The 15,862-nt window shown below is 34.3% G+C and overlaps 1 protein-coding gene across 6 annotated transcripts in view; it reads right to left on the bottom strand.

The window, feature by feature from the left end:
• LOC137020307 (signal induced proliferation associated 1 like 2) overlaps nt 1-15,862 on the bottom strand; it is a 178,399-nt gene that overhangs the window by 82,379 nt on the left and 80,158 nt on the right. For all 6 annotated transcript variants that reach the window (XM_067385630.1, XM_067385629.1, XM_067385633.1 and 3 more), the window contains exons 3-4: nt 11,183-11,316; nt 9,319-9,507 (exon numbers count right to left, since the gene is read on the bottom strand). In XM_067385630.1, the coding sequence (XP_067241731.1) occupies nt 9,319-9,507; nt 11,183-11,316 (323 nt within the window). The remainder of the gene's footprint in view (nt 1-9,318; nt 9,508-11,182; nt 11,317-15,862) is intronic.

Here is a 15,862-nt window from a genome sequence, read left to right as displayed (position 1 = left end):
TGTGTCAGCAAATCTTTGACATAGTATATAAAAAAATATAACTTCCTCAAACTAATTATATTTTACTAATTATATTACTACGTTTTTGAATGAGATTTTATTTTTATATTTGCAGTTTACATTTTTTTGTTTTATTTTTAGTAATTTTGTGCTTTTGCCATTTTTTTTTAGATTTCTAAATAGCTTAAATTTTTATTTTAGTTTAATACTTCAACAAACTACACTCCAAAAAAATGCTGGGTTAAATTGGGTTGTTTTAACCCAGCGAATGGGTTGTTTTAACCCAGAAATTGGGTTCTTTTAACCCAGCGAATGGGTTGTTTTAACCCTGTAATTGGAATGTTTTAACCAAGCGAATGGGTTGTTTTAACCCAGCGAATGGGTTGTTTTAACCCAGCTATTGGGTTGTTTTAACCCATCGATTGGGTTGTTTTAACCCAGCAATTGGGTTCTTTTAACCCAGCAATTGGATTGTTTTAACCAAGCGAATGGGTTGTTTTAACCCAGCGAATGGGTTGTTTTAACCCAGCTATTGGGTTGTTTTAACCCATCGATTGGGTTGTTTTAACCCAGCAATTGGGTTCTTTTAACCAAGAGAATGGGTTGTTTTAACCCAGCGAATGGGTTGTTTTAACCCAGCAATTGGGTTCTTTTAACCAAGCGAATGGGTTGTTTTAACCCAGCTATTGGGTTGTTTTAACCCATTGATTGGGTTGTTTTAACCAAGCGAATGGGTTGTTTTAACCCAGCTATTGGGTTGTTTTAACCCATCGATTGGGTTGTTTTAACCAAGCGAATGGGTTGTTTTAACCCAGCAATTGGATTGTTTTAACCCAGAGAATGGGTTGCTTTAACCCAGCAATTGGGTTCTTTTAACCCAGCAATTGCATTGTTTTAACCAAGCGAATGGGTTGTTTTAACCCAGTGATTGGGTTCTTTTAACCCAGCAAATAGGTTGTTTTAACCCAGCGAAAGAGTTGTTTTAACCCAGTGAATGTGTTGTTTTAACACAGCAGTTGGGTTAAATGTTTGCACAACCTGCTAGGGAGTTTTATTTAACCCAACTTTTGTTTAAAAATTACAATATGGCTGGATTAAAATGAACTCTAAATTTTCAACATACTTTGGGTTCATTTTAAGCCAGCAATACAGCAATTTTTAAACAATAGTTGAGTTAAATAAAACTACCCAGCAGTTTGTGCAAACATTTAACCCAACTGCTGTGTTAAAACAACCAATTTTTGCCCAAAATACACATAAAGCCATCAAAACAGTGAATTCAAACACTAAATCTTTTCCCTCACTTCATTTGATCAGAAGTGAGCTGGGACAGAAATCTCTTTGAAAAACACAGCAACAAAAATCAGTTCCAATCTGACACTAAGATGTAGTGAAATGCCATCACAAACTCTGACCCTCACACCGAAGCGCTCCTTACGCAACCGTAACCCAGTTCAGATGCGCTGAACGGGGCTGATGAGGCAGGAAAAACGGCCTCTCTGCATGATGGAGCTAATATTCAGCGCTCAGGAATCAGATTCGACTCTCTCACATGGGTCAAGTATTCCCAGCTTGGAAACCATGCTGTTGTCATGGCGACCTTGCTCTCTGAAACCTTCAGCCGACTGTTTTGGATTAGGAACAGCCAGTGACTTCCACGGCATCTACTCTAACAGCACTAATGCAGTCCAGAGGAGATGCCCTACTTGGCTTTAGAAAGGACACACACACACACACACTGGGATAAGTGCAGTAAACTTGAGTTATAAAAGAGGCATCATCCAAACTGCTGACACATTCTGAATGGGTAGGTATAGGGCCAACAGGCAGATTTTAGACCAGGCAAACACAGAGAAGTCAAATGAGCCAACAGTGATGTCATGCACTTGCTTGATCCTGTCAGTTTCTATTTCAACTGCATCAAAAAGTTCTTACAGCTTAAGATCTTTAAGATATTCAATTTTGTTTTTGAATGTTTCTACTTATTAGAGTAGTTGTTTGCTTAATATACGCAGAACCATGAATATGCAAATTAGCCCCGCCTCCACTCGCTCAGGCCAGCTCAGAGATCCACTCGGTCAACTTCCTGAGATAAACGCTGCACAACGGTATCGCTCCTTACAACATCAGACACATAACGGTAATTAATATTTACTCTTTTAACCTTTCAAAGCAAACAAACCAGGTAGAGGCAGCTCACTAAGGTTTGAAACTCTGCAGAAAAGAAAGCATTCAATCTCTCATATCCAAACCTGAAATCTTTGGCACAGATATTTTCCATTCTATCCTGATATATTAATCAAACAAACAGCAGAGAGTATAACGGTTATGAAACACATTCTTCTGTCCGTTCATAACAAAGAGGTCAACATGACACAGATAAGCCTCTGAATGACATGAAACGCCACAAGAAAGAAGAAACACAGGCCAGTGATGGAGGGATAGAGAGAAAGAAAGAGTCAGTTATTCCAGGTTTCCCTTTGAGCCGAGTGCTTTACATAACACCATCCTGACTGCTGTGACATCACTGCGCGCTCTTCTGCACCCATCAGCCCTCGGGGCAGTAATGACTTCTCATGACTCTAAGACTAAGCACCAGCAAACGGCTAGTGTCGTCATGCAGCGCTTCATGACTCGTACAGCGCTGACCGCTAAACTGCGTAAAGCGGCACAAATGATCTGATATGACCACACGCTTTATCACCATCACTGCTTCCAGAAGTGTTTTCCCATTCTTTTCTCTAAAGGGATTTTTCTTTTAATTCAATTATCTGAGACAATATTACCATTTCTGAGATGAATCACATTACGCACACACACATATATTTAAAATATATTCATTAATAATCATGTAAAGTATTGTAATATTATAAATACTAAATACTGTATATTATAAAAGTGTAATATTGAATAAAAATATAAAAAACAATAATTACACATAAAATAATAAAATATATAAAAAATATTAATATATTTAAAATACATTAATTAATAATCATATAAATTATTTTAAATATAAATACTAAATACCTTATATTATAAAAGTGTAATAATGAATAAAAAATATAAAAAACAACAGTTACACATAGAATAATAAAATATATAAAAATATTAATATATTTAAAATACATTAATTAATCATGTACATTATTTTAAATATTATAAATACTAAATACTGTATATTATATAAGTGTAATATTGAATAAAAAAATATAAAAAACAACAATTACACATAAAATAATAAAATATATAAAAATATTAATATATTTAAAATACAATAATTAATCATGTAAATTATTTTAAAAATTATAAATACTAAATACTGTATATTATAAAAGTGTAATATTGAATAAAAAATATAAAAAACAAATACACACAAAATAATAAAATATATAAAAATAGTAATATATTTAAAATACATTAATTAATAATCATGTAAATTATTTTAAATATTATATATACTAAATATTGTACATCATAAAAGTGTAATATTGAATAAAAATAACAATTACAAATATATATATATATATATATATATATATATATATATATATATATATATATATATATATATATATATATATATATATATATATATATATATATTCAGATATGGATTGATTAAATATACACTAAATATAAATCATAATATATCGTTTAATCATTTATATTTAATATAGTTTTTTTCCTCAATATAAAACAATATAAAAATTAACCAACATATAATTAATATAATATAATACTGCATTAACATACTGTATTCTAATTTATTTACTTTTTTCCCAATATAAAACATTTAATAATAATATAATATAATATAATATAATATAATATAATATAATATAATATAATATAATATAATATAATATAATATAATATAATATAATATAATATAATATAATATAATATAATATAATGTAATATAATATAATATAATATAATATAATATAATATAATATAATATAATATAATATAATATAATAATATCTTAAGCTTAACTTCAGAGCTCATGGTAGGTATTGTCTTAAATTGTTGCTAAAAATCAACATTCAACTAGTAAAGATTGACTAGTGGTCAACCAGACTTATTTTTCCAAGTCAAATTATACCAAATTATATTTACCTTTTGAGGTAACTGACTTTAAAAAGTAATGAGCAGTCTTGAAGAAAAAAATGAGATAACTAACTTTTAAGACTAGTCTAAGCAGTCCTTTCAACTGGCTGATCCCGACTGTTGTGCTCTAAGCAGCCACCGATTCTGTCCTCCTGTGAGACGACTTACACAAAAGCAAGAGAAGAAAAGCACAGGAATAGGAACGACAAAGTTCACTTCTCATTATCAGTCACCATCAAGTGAGCAGTGAACCTTTCCCGCAGCAGCCCAAGGTAACGTGATACGGTTCCTGCTCTTTTGTACGCGCCCCTGAGGGCCGTGTGGGCGGCAGACTGGAGGTCATTAGCACATTATGGGACATAGGTGTTGTTTTTCACACCTACTTCCCCTGAGGCGAAGACCACCATTCATCTCCAAACCAGATGATCTTCGGCAGCCAGTTGAATGTTTTTAAAATTATGTATTACGCCCTTTTTCAAAGTCTTGATTTTGTTTTTGGGGTCAAAAACACATTATTTTTCCCCATATGAAAAGCATAACAGGTGCTCTTTAAAGGTGAAGTGTGTAATTTTTGTGGCACTAACAGTAGCAAACGAAATAGGAAAATTTGAGTGGTGCGTGCCAAACCAAAACCTGATGCCTAAATTATAAACATAGTACGCATGAACGGCTGTACAAATAACACACTCCAAGTCCGAGGCCAACATTACGCTGTTTCAACTGGTAGCAATTCAGCACACGTTATCCAGATTTCCCTGCTCGAGTTGAGAGAACTCCCAAAATCCTTACGAGAGGTCATGTGCCAAACAGTATTAAACAGTTGTTAAGTGCTTCACAGAGTTTTCTTGTTCGACTAACTAAGAGGGAAACCTGCACAGGGCCTACGCTAAAACACAACTCTTCTGGGACAAACCCTTATATGCTCCTGCAGAGAAACACGAAACTATAATCAATAAAGTGCCATTTCATCCAGCAATGCAATGTTTTCTTTTCTTCCATTTTTGTCACTTATGTAAGACAAAAAACTCTGGGGATTATCTGACAGCTTCAAGCAACAAGATTCATGGCACATGTGTCAATGGGAATCCACAGTTTGACATTCATAAGACAGGGAGCTAGAAAGATATAACGGGCCCTATCATACCCTATCATGGTGCGACGCAAGTGTTTTTGCTAGTTTCAGCCTGACACAGTTATTTTCACATCCAGCGACAAGTTGTTTAAATAGTAAATGCACTTGCAAGTCTGCATTTATTTGATGAAAAAGTACAGTAATACTGTGAAATATTATAATTTTTGTTCACTTGTTGACAAATTGCTTTTTTTTCTTTTTTGTAAGTCACTAAAAGCGTCTGCTAAATGTATATATTACAGTTTAAAATGTGAATATATAGTAAAGTGTAATTTATTCCTGTGATCAAAGCTGAATTTTCAGCATCATTACTCCAGTCTTCAGTCTATATTTACACACAGCAATATCCCCAGAGTTAAATCAACTCTGCTCAGAGTACATATGGTCCCTTTCTATATAGTGTTAAAGTAACACTGAAGCAGAGTTAAAGTTAATGAGATAAGTAAGTTATGATTGAGCATTAGTGATGAACACCTGCTGTTAACAAGCAGAATCACTGAAGAGAAACTCAAGAACTACAACTGACTTCAATCACAGCCTGCACAAACAGCACGTTAACTTTAACTCTGTTCATTGTTATTTTAACTCTATTTAAAGAGGGACCATATGTACTTTAAGCAGAGTTGATTTAACTCTGAGAATTATGCTGTGTAGCACTCGAGAGATCTTCAATAAACACTATTTAAAGACGATAATGAAACATTATTGAGAGGCTGGGAATGAAACGTCTTGAAACGTCTATGAAACAGAATGTAATTTTGGCTATATTAGTCCGTCCTGATTCACATTTCCTCTCCAAGTTGGAAAATCAATGGGCGACTGGAGCTGTTATTGATCGACCTGCATGATATTGGCTAATTTTCTCCCTCAGAACCAAGACGGCCATCTGAAACCGTGTTGACAGATGCTCCATGGGAAAAACAGCTCTATATATATTGTTTTTGAGACCAAATGCATGTTGATTTTGAGTCATATAACCATGCATTATTTGCATTAACACTTTCAGAACTGCTGTGTTACAGATATAATTCAGATTTGTGAGAAACGGTTACTTTTCTAATGCACATTCTCAAGGCATCTTTACACAGCCAAGTTAAGGCTGCTCTGATGTTACATGTTACAAGTTTTCTTGCACAACAACTGTAGAAACGACAGTATTTTGAAAGAAATTATGGTTAGCATGTCAAAATCAGTAAAAATCACAAAAGGATAATCAAAAAAATCAAACATAAAAATGTTAAAGAATCAATCACTGAAAAACCCATATTGATTGACCACTACTTTGAGCATTAGAACAATGAATGTTGCTTATAGGCGTAAAACATCAGCAAAAGCAATATAACAAAAGACACTATGCATTAGGGCTACACGATTAAACTCAATAAAATTGTCATATTATGATGCTAAAATCACAAAGGCTGCAATTTAATTAAATAAATATATGTTCCATACCTGCGCTTTTCCGTCTAAATACAGGTTTGATGGTTTAACACTAGAAGTCCCAGAGATTTGTAACCCTCCTTTAGCCAAGTGGATGCTAACTGGCTAGTCTTTTGGCTATCATTAGCATCAATTCATGTGTAAATATGGTCATTACCTGAGCAATCTGCAGGGGGGTTGGGGGTGTGTGTGTGAATGGTTGCTGGTGGCTTGTTTGTATGTGTGGGGGAGGGAGGGCTGCTAAAAGCGGAGAACTTGATTGACTATGGGCCGGTTTCAGAAAGGAGGTTAAGTGAAAACTCTGAGTATGTTAACCCTGAAATGAGGGAGTGCAAGTGATGTTTAAAAAGTTAACTCACTCATTCACACTGCAAAAATGCTTTTCATACTAAGTATTTTTTTATCCTATTTCAAGTAAATTAAAAAAAAAAAAAAATCTTAAATCAAGATGGATTTTCTATATGAGAAAATTATATATGATATTTAGTCTTGTCTCCTGGGGGGATCTAAATTAAGTACATTTTACTTAAGTAAAATGATCAATATCTGCCAGCGTGGTAATAGAAATAATCTTAATGCAAACGGAAAGTGTTGGAGTGTCTACCCAGGTGAAAAAACGTGCAGTAAAATACACTTTATTTTAGTACACTTTTACACTAATGTACAGTGCTCTATTTCCATGCACTTATTTTGTACTTAATATACTAAAAGCTCTTCTTTAGTACTTCTTAAGATAATCTTAAGAACATCTAAGTGTACTCAACTGTGCTATTTTGAGACACCATGAATTTGAACTAAAATGTGCTTTTAACATACTATCTCTGTATAGAAAAATGTATTTAGTTACCACTTGTAGTACACTTGAACCCATCTTTCAAACACTTTTAAAAATGGACTTATGATGTATTTCAAATATAATATTAATATATAATGAATATATACAAAATGTATTTATAATATATTGCCAGGCAGTGCCAGGATTGTGAGTGATTGCTGGAATGTACTCACTCACTTTTTAATATTATTTGTAAATATGTGTATAAATGGTTGGTTTCTTTATTTTATTTTGTACTATTTTTATCAATAGATCTCAGAAACAAAGGAAAAAAAAACATGTGTGTTGATTTCTCCCTAAGATGGCAAAGTGAAACACAAGTTTCCTTGAAGTGGCTCAGCATGGCCCCACATTGTTTACATAACAAAAGCAACTGTTCACAGCTGATTAAGGATATTAGCCTAAAGACTTCCAGCCCATCGGCTGTCCTGCGGGTTTTATAGGTAGAAAAGCCAAATGGCTGCTCTCTGGGACTTCTAGTGTTAATGTTTGAAGAAATGAAGACGGCTATTAATATAATTTCACAGTAATGTAAAAAGTTGTTGTTTTTTTTTACTTTTTTTGTTAAATACTCTATTTCTTACATTGAAATATAAAAAAAAATGTTTTAATTTAGTAATTTTCATATATTTTGTTCATTAATAATAATAAAAATAAATAAATATAGCTGCAAGCAGCAAATTATGGGGCCAAGCTCAAAGCAGGCACTGACTGACTGCAACAATAAGCAATTAAAGACGGATTAAGATGATTTTAGGCATAATGACTGAAATATTATAAACACAGTCACTAGTAAAGATTTAATGGTTTATCACTTTTGACCAATGGGTGTGACCAAATTGATGTGGTGTGGTCAGGGTGAGGTGACAAAGACACATGCAAAGTTTGGTGTCAACATGCCAATATTTCAATATTTTGGCATCATGTCTTAACTGTGTTGATGTGAATCTATTGACACAAAATCCATAAGATGATACAATTCGATTTTGGTGAAAATCAGATGAACAGTCTAGGAAGAGCTCGAAAAAGTATGTTTTGAAAGAAAATCAAAGTGGCAGACAGGAAGTTTGGCCAAATATGGCAAAAACGGTATCTATGTTCTCGGCATGACCCAAGGAAACTATTAAGACAAGTTTCATTACAATAGTTTAATATAGTCCAAAGCTATTAGCATTTTTGTAAATGTTCATTATAACTTTTTTTTCATAATAAAATGCTAATGTGTTCATAATATACAGCATTTTATGTTGTTTTTACCAAATTTACCATTTTTCATATCTCCGGACCAGTAGGTGGCACTGTGCCGAAACGCAGCAAGTAGCCTCAGGTCATTCTTGTGATGACATGTACCAAGTTTGGTCAGAATACGATAAATTTTTGAGGAGATACAGCTTTACAACTACTGTCGCAAGTGCTTCGTAAAATTTGTTCGCGCGTTTTTCGAAAACTGGGAATTGGGAGATGACACTATGATTGGTTTATCAACAAATCGACTTGAAATCCATAACTTTTTGTCAGCATGGTCTGAAGATGATCTGGTTCAATTTTTGTGAAAATCAGAGCAACGACTGAGGAAAAAGATTCAAAACAGCGTGAAAAATGTTCATGACAGAAAATGATGTCATAGTGTGCAGACTATCTTCTATCTGTGTGCCAAATTTCACAACTTTCTCGCAATTAAAATCTAGTAGATTTTTTCCCCCATATTGTGCAGCCCTACTATGCATATCATTTACTTGACTACGGCTTCAACCGCAGCTCATCCAATCAGATTCCAGCATTCTAGACTAGTACACACCCCCTGCTCGTCCAGTTTGAGGAGCTGCTCGGGGACTTTGGGTGAGTTGAGGGCCAGTCGGAGGCACTGGATGTTCAGCTCAGGCACCACATACTCCAGCACTTCCTTCAGAGGGAGACCGCGGGCCGTCCCGTGCCTCGCCGTGGAAGGCACAGCGTCCTCCAGAATCGCCCCGCGCAAGGTAGTTAACTGATGAGGGCCATAGAAAGAAGAGCTGTTAGTGTGCTTAAATTACAAAGAGATTCATTAAACATTGCATGCATTTGTGACATTTTCCTGCCTCAAACTATCAAAATCTTTATTATCCAATGACAAGACAGTAGGTTTTTACTATTCTGGTTCAACATATCAGCAGAGTATGTAATCTCAAGTACCTAATCCTGTCAGTTTATGAGAAAATAAAACTTTTAATATAGATCCATTGGGATATCATGTTATTGGCAGGAGATTCGAGAGTGTGCTCTTGTCTGAAAGAAAGAAATTGAGTCTTGACCCTTTTATCTGCACTCATAAAGTAAAAGTCTTTTATGCTGAATTCTCGAGCATCTCTTTAAAGGGTCATTCTGAGATTTTGATTCATGTGAGTATCTCTGGCATGTAGGAAATGACAAAAGGCTTCATAATTCAGTTTAATTGTGAACAAGAGCCATTAGAAGCTGAAGATCAAAGCCCAAGGTTTAGTGCAGCGATGCATTTGATAAGAGAAAATAATCTGCATGTCGGCGTTTGTTGATTTACTGTCCTCCAAAATTATGATAATGATAATAACCTCAGAAAAAAAAGAGAATTATATTTTGCATGAAGAAATATAAAGTTTATTTTAAGATCATCCATCCCTAATAAATAAACAAACAAACAAACAAACAAACAAATAATTTAGAAAATGAAGTTCATTTTAGGAACATTAAGATTTTTGTGACATATTCATGGCGATTAAGATAATTTTATAAACAAACAAATAAACAATTCACATTTATTTTCATAATTTGGACAGAGACATTCTGTTCATAAAAAAAAATATTATTAATTGATCTCATGGGGATTCTTATAAATGTTGCCAATTAAGACATTTTCAAGCTTTTAAGTTTGAAAGGGGAAGGGTTTTATCTCCTAATATTAATTAAATGCATAATTTCTGCAGGTAAAACTTTAATGAATTATTTAAATGTTTATGTATGATTCCAGTGTGACACCTGTAGTCCATTTAAACTACACTCTAAAAAATGCTGGGTTAAAAACAACCCAAGTTGGGTTAAAAATGGACAAACTTGGCGATTGGGTTAAATGTTTGACCCAACCTGCTGGGTAGTTTTATTTAACTCAACTATTGTTTAAAAATTACTGTAATGCTTGTTGAAAATGAACCCAAAATATGTTGGAAATTATAATTTAATAATATGTTTAGTAAATGAACATGAAGTTTAATGAATAATAATTAAACAATAAGCATTTATTACATTGCTTATTTTCACCTTTTAATTAATATTGTTGCCTCTAGTAATTATGTGTCTGACTTTTAATTTCCAACCTATATTTAAGCCAGACATACAGTCATTTTTAAAAAATAGTTGGGTTAAATAAAACTGCCCAGCACATTGGGCAAACATTTAACCCAACCGCTGGTTAAAATAACCCAATCACCGGGTTTCTCCATTTTCAACCCAACTTCGGTTGTTTTTAAACCAGCACTTTTTAGAGTGTACACTAAAACTAAAAACTGTAATGCAATTAGGGCCATCAGTCCATTAATTTTTTAACTCCATGATATGCTCATTAATTAATCTAATTAAATCACAATTATCAATATTTATTTATATCAGTATTTACTGAGAAATTCATGTCCATTAGTCAAGCACTCCCGTACCTGACTTGTCCTGAAGGTGATCCGATAGTTATACTGCGACGCCTCTTTGTCTTTCCCATCATCCAGCTTTTCCCTCCGTACGCTGATGGCCACCGGACCCAAGTTCTCATCCACCCCGAAGTAGTTCTGGTGCTCTGGGGGTTAACGACAGGAAGGAGAGGAAGATATGAGGTCAGGGTCAAGAAGGAGAGATAACACTATCTAATAACACCCTACAAAGTGAGTGAGACCCTGAGCAGACCGGACAGGAAGAGTCGAGAGGAAGTTGGCTGTTTAAACTCTTCACAGCCTCTCTGGTGCTGGTCAAGCTGAGGAGATACACATATGGGAGACTCCGCTGATAACAGTGAGAACTTATTTTAGGATTTTTGCATTGTGACACTATTAAAAAATATATGAAGTAAGCTTAGTTTAGGATCATAATGATTTTTGCATTGTGATATTATTTTCATGACTATTAAGATCATCTGCATCAAATAAATTGACCTTATTGGCCTTATTCAGATGACCTTATCTTGGATGGATGGATGGATGGATGGATGGATGGAACAATGGATTGAGTGAACAAACAATTGATAGAACGAACAGTGGATGAAGGAATGTACAATGGATGGATGAAACGAACAAACAAATGATGGATGGATGGATTTAACAAATGAACAATGGATGATGGAGGGATGGAATAAATGGACTAACAAACAAAGGATGGATGGAATGAATGAGAGATTGAGTGAACAAACAATTGATGGAAGGAACAATGGATGAAGGAATGAATGGTAGATGGATGAAACGAACAAACAAACGATGGATGGATTGAACAAATGAACAGTGGATGAATGTAATGAAAGAATAGATGAAACGAACAAACGGACAATGGGTGGATAGAATGGACTAATGATGGATGGAGTGAATGAATTATGGATGGAGTGAACAACAATCAATGGATGGATAAAACAAATGAACTATGGATGAACGAACAATGGATGATGGAATGAACGATAGATGGATGAAACGAACAAACAAACGATGGATGGATTGAACAAATGAACAATGGATGAATGGAATGAAAGAATGGATGAAACGAACAAACAAACGATGGATGGATAGAATGAACTAATGATGGATGGAGCGAACAACAATCAATGGATGGATAAAACAAATTAACTATGGATGAAGGAATGAATGAATGAATGGATGAAACAAACAAACGAACTAACAATGGATGGATAGAATGAATTAATGATGGATGGAGCCAACAAATTATGGATGGAACGAACGAATGATCAATGGATGGATAGAACAAATGAACAATGGATGGAATGAATGGATGGAATGAACTATGGATGAACGAACAATTGATGGAACAAACAATGGATGATGGAATGAACGGTAGATGGATGAAACGAACTAACAAATGATGGATGGAACAAATGAACAATGGATGAATGGAATGAATGAATGAATGAATGAATGAATGGATGAAACAAACAAAAAAATTAACAATGGATGGATGGAATGAACAATGGATGGATAGTATGAGTTAATGATGGATGGAGCCAACAAATTATGGATGGAACGAACAAATGATCAATGGATGGAATGAACAATGAATGGATGGAATGAACTATGGATGATCGAACAATTGATGGAACAAACTATGGATGATGGAATGAACGATAGATGGATGAAATGAACAAACAAACGATGGATGGATTGAACAAATGAACAATGGATGAATGGAATGAAAGAATGGATGAAACAAACAAACAAACGATGGATGGATGGAACGGACAATGGATGGATAGAATGAACTAATGATGGATGGAGTGAACAACGATCAATGGATGGATAAAACAAATTAACTATGGATGAATGAACAATGGATGGATGGAATCTGTGAGGATTTCCAGTCAGGATTTAGACCATACCATAGTACTGAGACTGCTCTCGTTAGAGTTACAAACGATCTACTCCTATCATCCGATCGTGGCTGTATTTCTCTATTAGTGTTATTAGATCTCAGTGCTGCTTTTGACACTATCGATCATAACATTCTTTTAAAAAGACTTGAAAACTATATTGGCATTAGTGGAATTGCTTTGGCATGGTTCAAATCGTACTTATCTGACCGTTATCAGTCTGTGGTAGTTAATGAAGAGATGTCGTATCGATCACAGGTTAAATATGGGGTACCACAAGGCTCAGTATTAGGACCGTTGCTTTTCACTCTGTACATGCTGCCCTTAGGAGAGATAATTAGGAAGCATGGTGTTAGTTTTCACTGCTACGCTGACGATACTCAGCTCTATATTTCCTCGCGCCCTGACGAAACCTACAAATTCACAAAACTAACAGAATGCATAGCTGACATTAAAAACTGGATGACAAGAAATTTCTTATTATTAAATTCAGAAAAAACTGATATCCTAATCTTTGGACCAAAAACTTCCTCACGAAAAAACCTTGAATACTCTCTAACACTTGACGGGTGCTCCATTAAACCTTCGTCCTCAGTTAGGAACCTGGGTGTGCTCTTTGATACCAATCTTTCATTTGAAAGTCATGTTTCTAGTATCTGTAAAACAGCCTTCTTCCATCTAAAAAATATATCTAAATTACGACATATGCTCTCAATGACAAATGCGGAACAGTTGGTTCATGCATTCATGACCTCAAGACTAGATTATTGTAACGCTCTACTGGGTGGTTGTTCTGCTCGGCTTTTAAACAAACTACAGTTGGTCCAAAATGCGGCAGCTAGAGTTCTTACTAGAACCAGAAAGTATGACCATATTAGCCCAGTTCTGTCAACATTACATTGGCTCCCTATTAAACATCGTATAGATTTTAAAATCTTGCTACTTACTTATAAAGCTCTAAATGGTTTAGCTCCCCAGTACCTAAGTGAGCTCTTGGTGCATTATAGTCCTTCACGTTTATTGCGATCTCAGAATTCAGGCCAGTTGATAATACCCAGAATATCAAAATCAACTGAAGGCGGCAGATCCTTTTCCTATTTAGCACCTAAACTCTGGAACAATCTTCCTAGCATTGTTCGGGAAGCAGACACACTCTGTCAGTTTAAATCTAGACTAAAAACACATCTCTTTGCTCTTGCATACACATAACACATTATCAATACATTAACATTTTTCAAATCCGTTAAAGGATTGTTACGCTGCAATATTTAGGTCGGCCGGAACCGAGAACATTTCCTATAACACTAGATATACCTGTACATCAGAATAAGAATGGCATCTACGCTAATATCTGTGTCTCTGCTTATCCTGAGGTTTGCCGGGTGCTGGATCCAGGCCGTATCCAGGTCAGATGGAGAACCTGCGTCTGGACCTGACTACAACGTAGCCCAGGAGACAATGGGCCTACAGACCCAGTTCTGGCTGCATCTATAATTCAGATTTTTAATCCCCGTATCCGCTTACATATATTTATATATAATCGATTTTTAATCTCTATAATAAAAATGTACAATTCAGATTTTGATCTCCATATACATTTACATATATATATCTTCCAAGGGGTTTTTTCCCTCCTAGGACTTTTTTCCCAGTGCTAGCACGCTGGGTTTTTCTCCTAGGGGGTTTTTTCCACCCCTGGAAGTCAGCCGACATTGGCTTCATGTAGCACCATCTTGTATATGTTACATATTACCACGCTTGTTTGTACAGTTTTAACCACTTCCCTTTTTTTCTGTGCTTCTAATATGTAAAGCTGCTTTGAAACAATTACCAATTGTAAAAGCGCTATATAAATAAATTTGACTTGACTTGACTTGGAATGAACTATGGCTGATGGAACGAACAAACGATGGATGGATGGATGGATGGATGGATGGATGGATGGATGGATGGATAAACCAAAGCAATCTTATTTTGAGACCATTATGATTTTTGCATTGTGACATTATTTACATAAAATAAAATTTACTTAATAGATTTTAAATAATTTATAAATTAGCTTCTTGTTAGATTTTTGTGTAAAATGTAAAACAAAATATAAAATAATATTATATATATATATATATATATATATATATATATATATATATATATATATATATATATATATATATATATATATATATATATATATATATATATATATATATATATATATATATATATATATATATATATATATATATATATATATAAAAAATAACAATGGCAAAATTGGATTATTTTAATTTGGTGTTATAATGGAGAAAAGTTAAAATGTCCATGTTATCTGTCATGTCTAATGATGTAGTCTGATCCAGGACACATCTCCATAGATTCCCGGATAGTCTAAGAGACACATTAGTGTCATATATGATCCATAATCTCTGATTTCACTGCACCATAGGGGTCCGTCAGAGATTAGCAACAGAAATAAAACCCGCCACAGATGAGGCTTAACCTCTTTCTTTTTGATATCCTTTTCAGTAAGCCCCTTTGTAGACAAACATGCATTTGGAAATCATGTCAAAAACCTGAGGCTAAAATTATGCAATATAATGGGCAATGTCACTAAAGCATACCATAGGGAGAAAAACATTAGGATAATGCGTATTGATGCAAAACACAAAACAAAAAAATATAGGACAACAAAGAAATTGGCAACAGCTCAAGTAGCGTGTGGGATCCTTCTAATGACACAACAAGAAAAGCAAATACAACC

The sequence above is a fragment of the Chanodichthys erythropterus genome, chromosome 5 (genome assembly GCF_024489055.1).
Source record: "Chanodichthys erythropterus isolate Z2021 chromosome 5, ASM2448905v1, whole genome shotgun sequence".
Taxonomy (NCBI): domain Eukaryota; kingdom Metazoa; phylum Chordata; class Actinopteri; order Cypriniformes; family Xenocyprididae; genus Chanodichthys; species Chanodichthys erythropterus.
The sequence above is the reverse complement of the archived record's forward strand: the minus strand, read 5'-3'. Positions and strand labels throughout refer to the sequence as shown.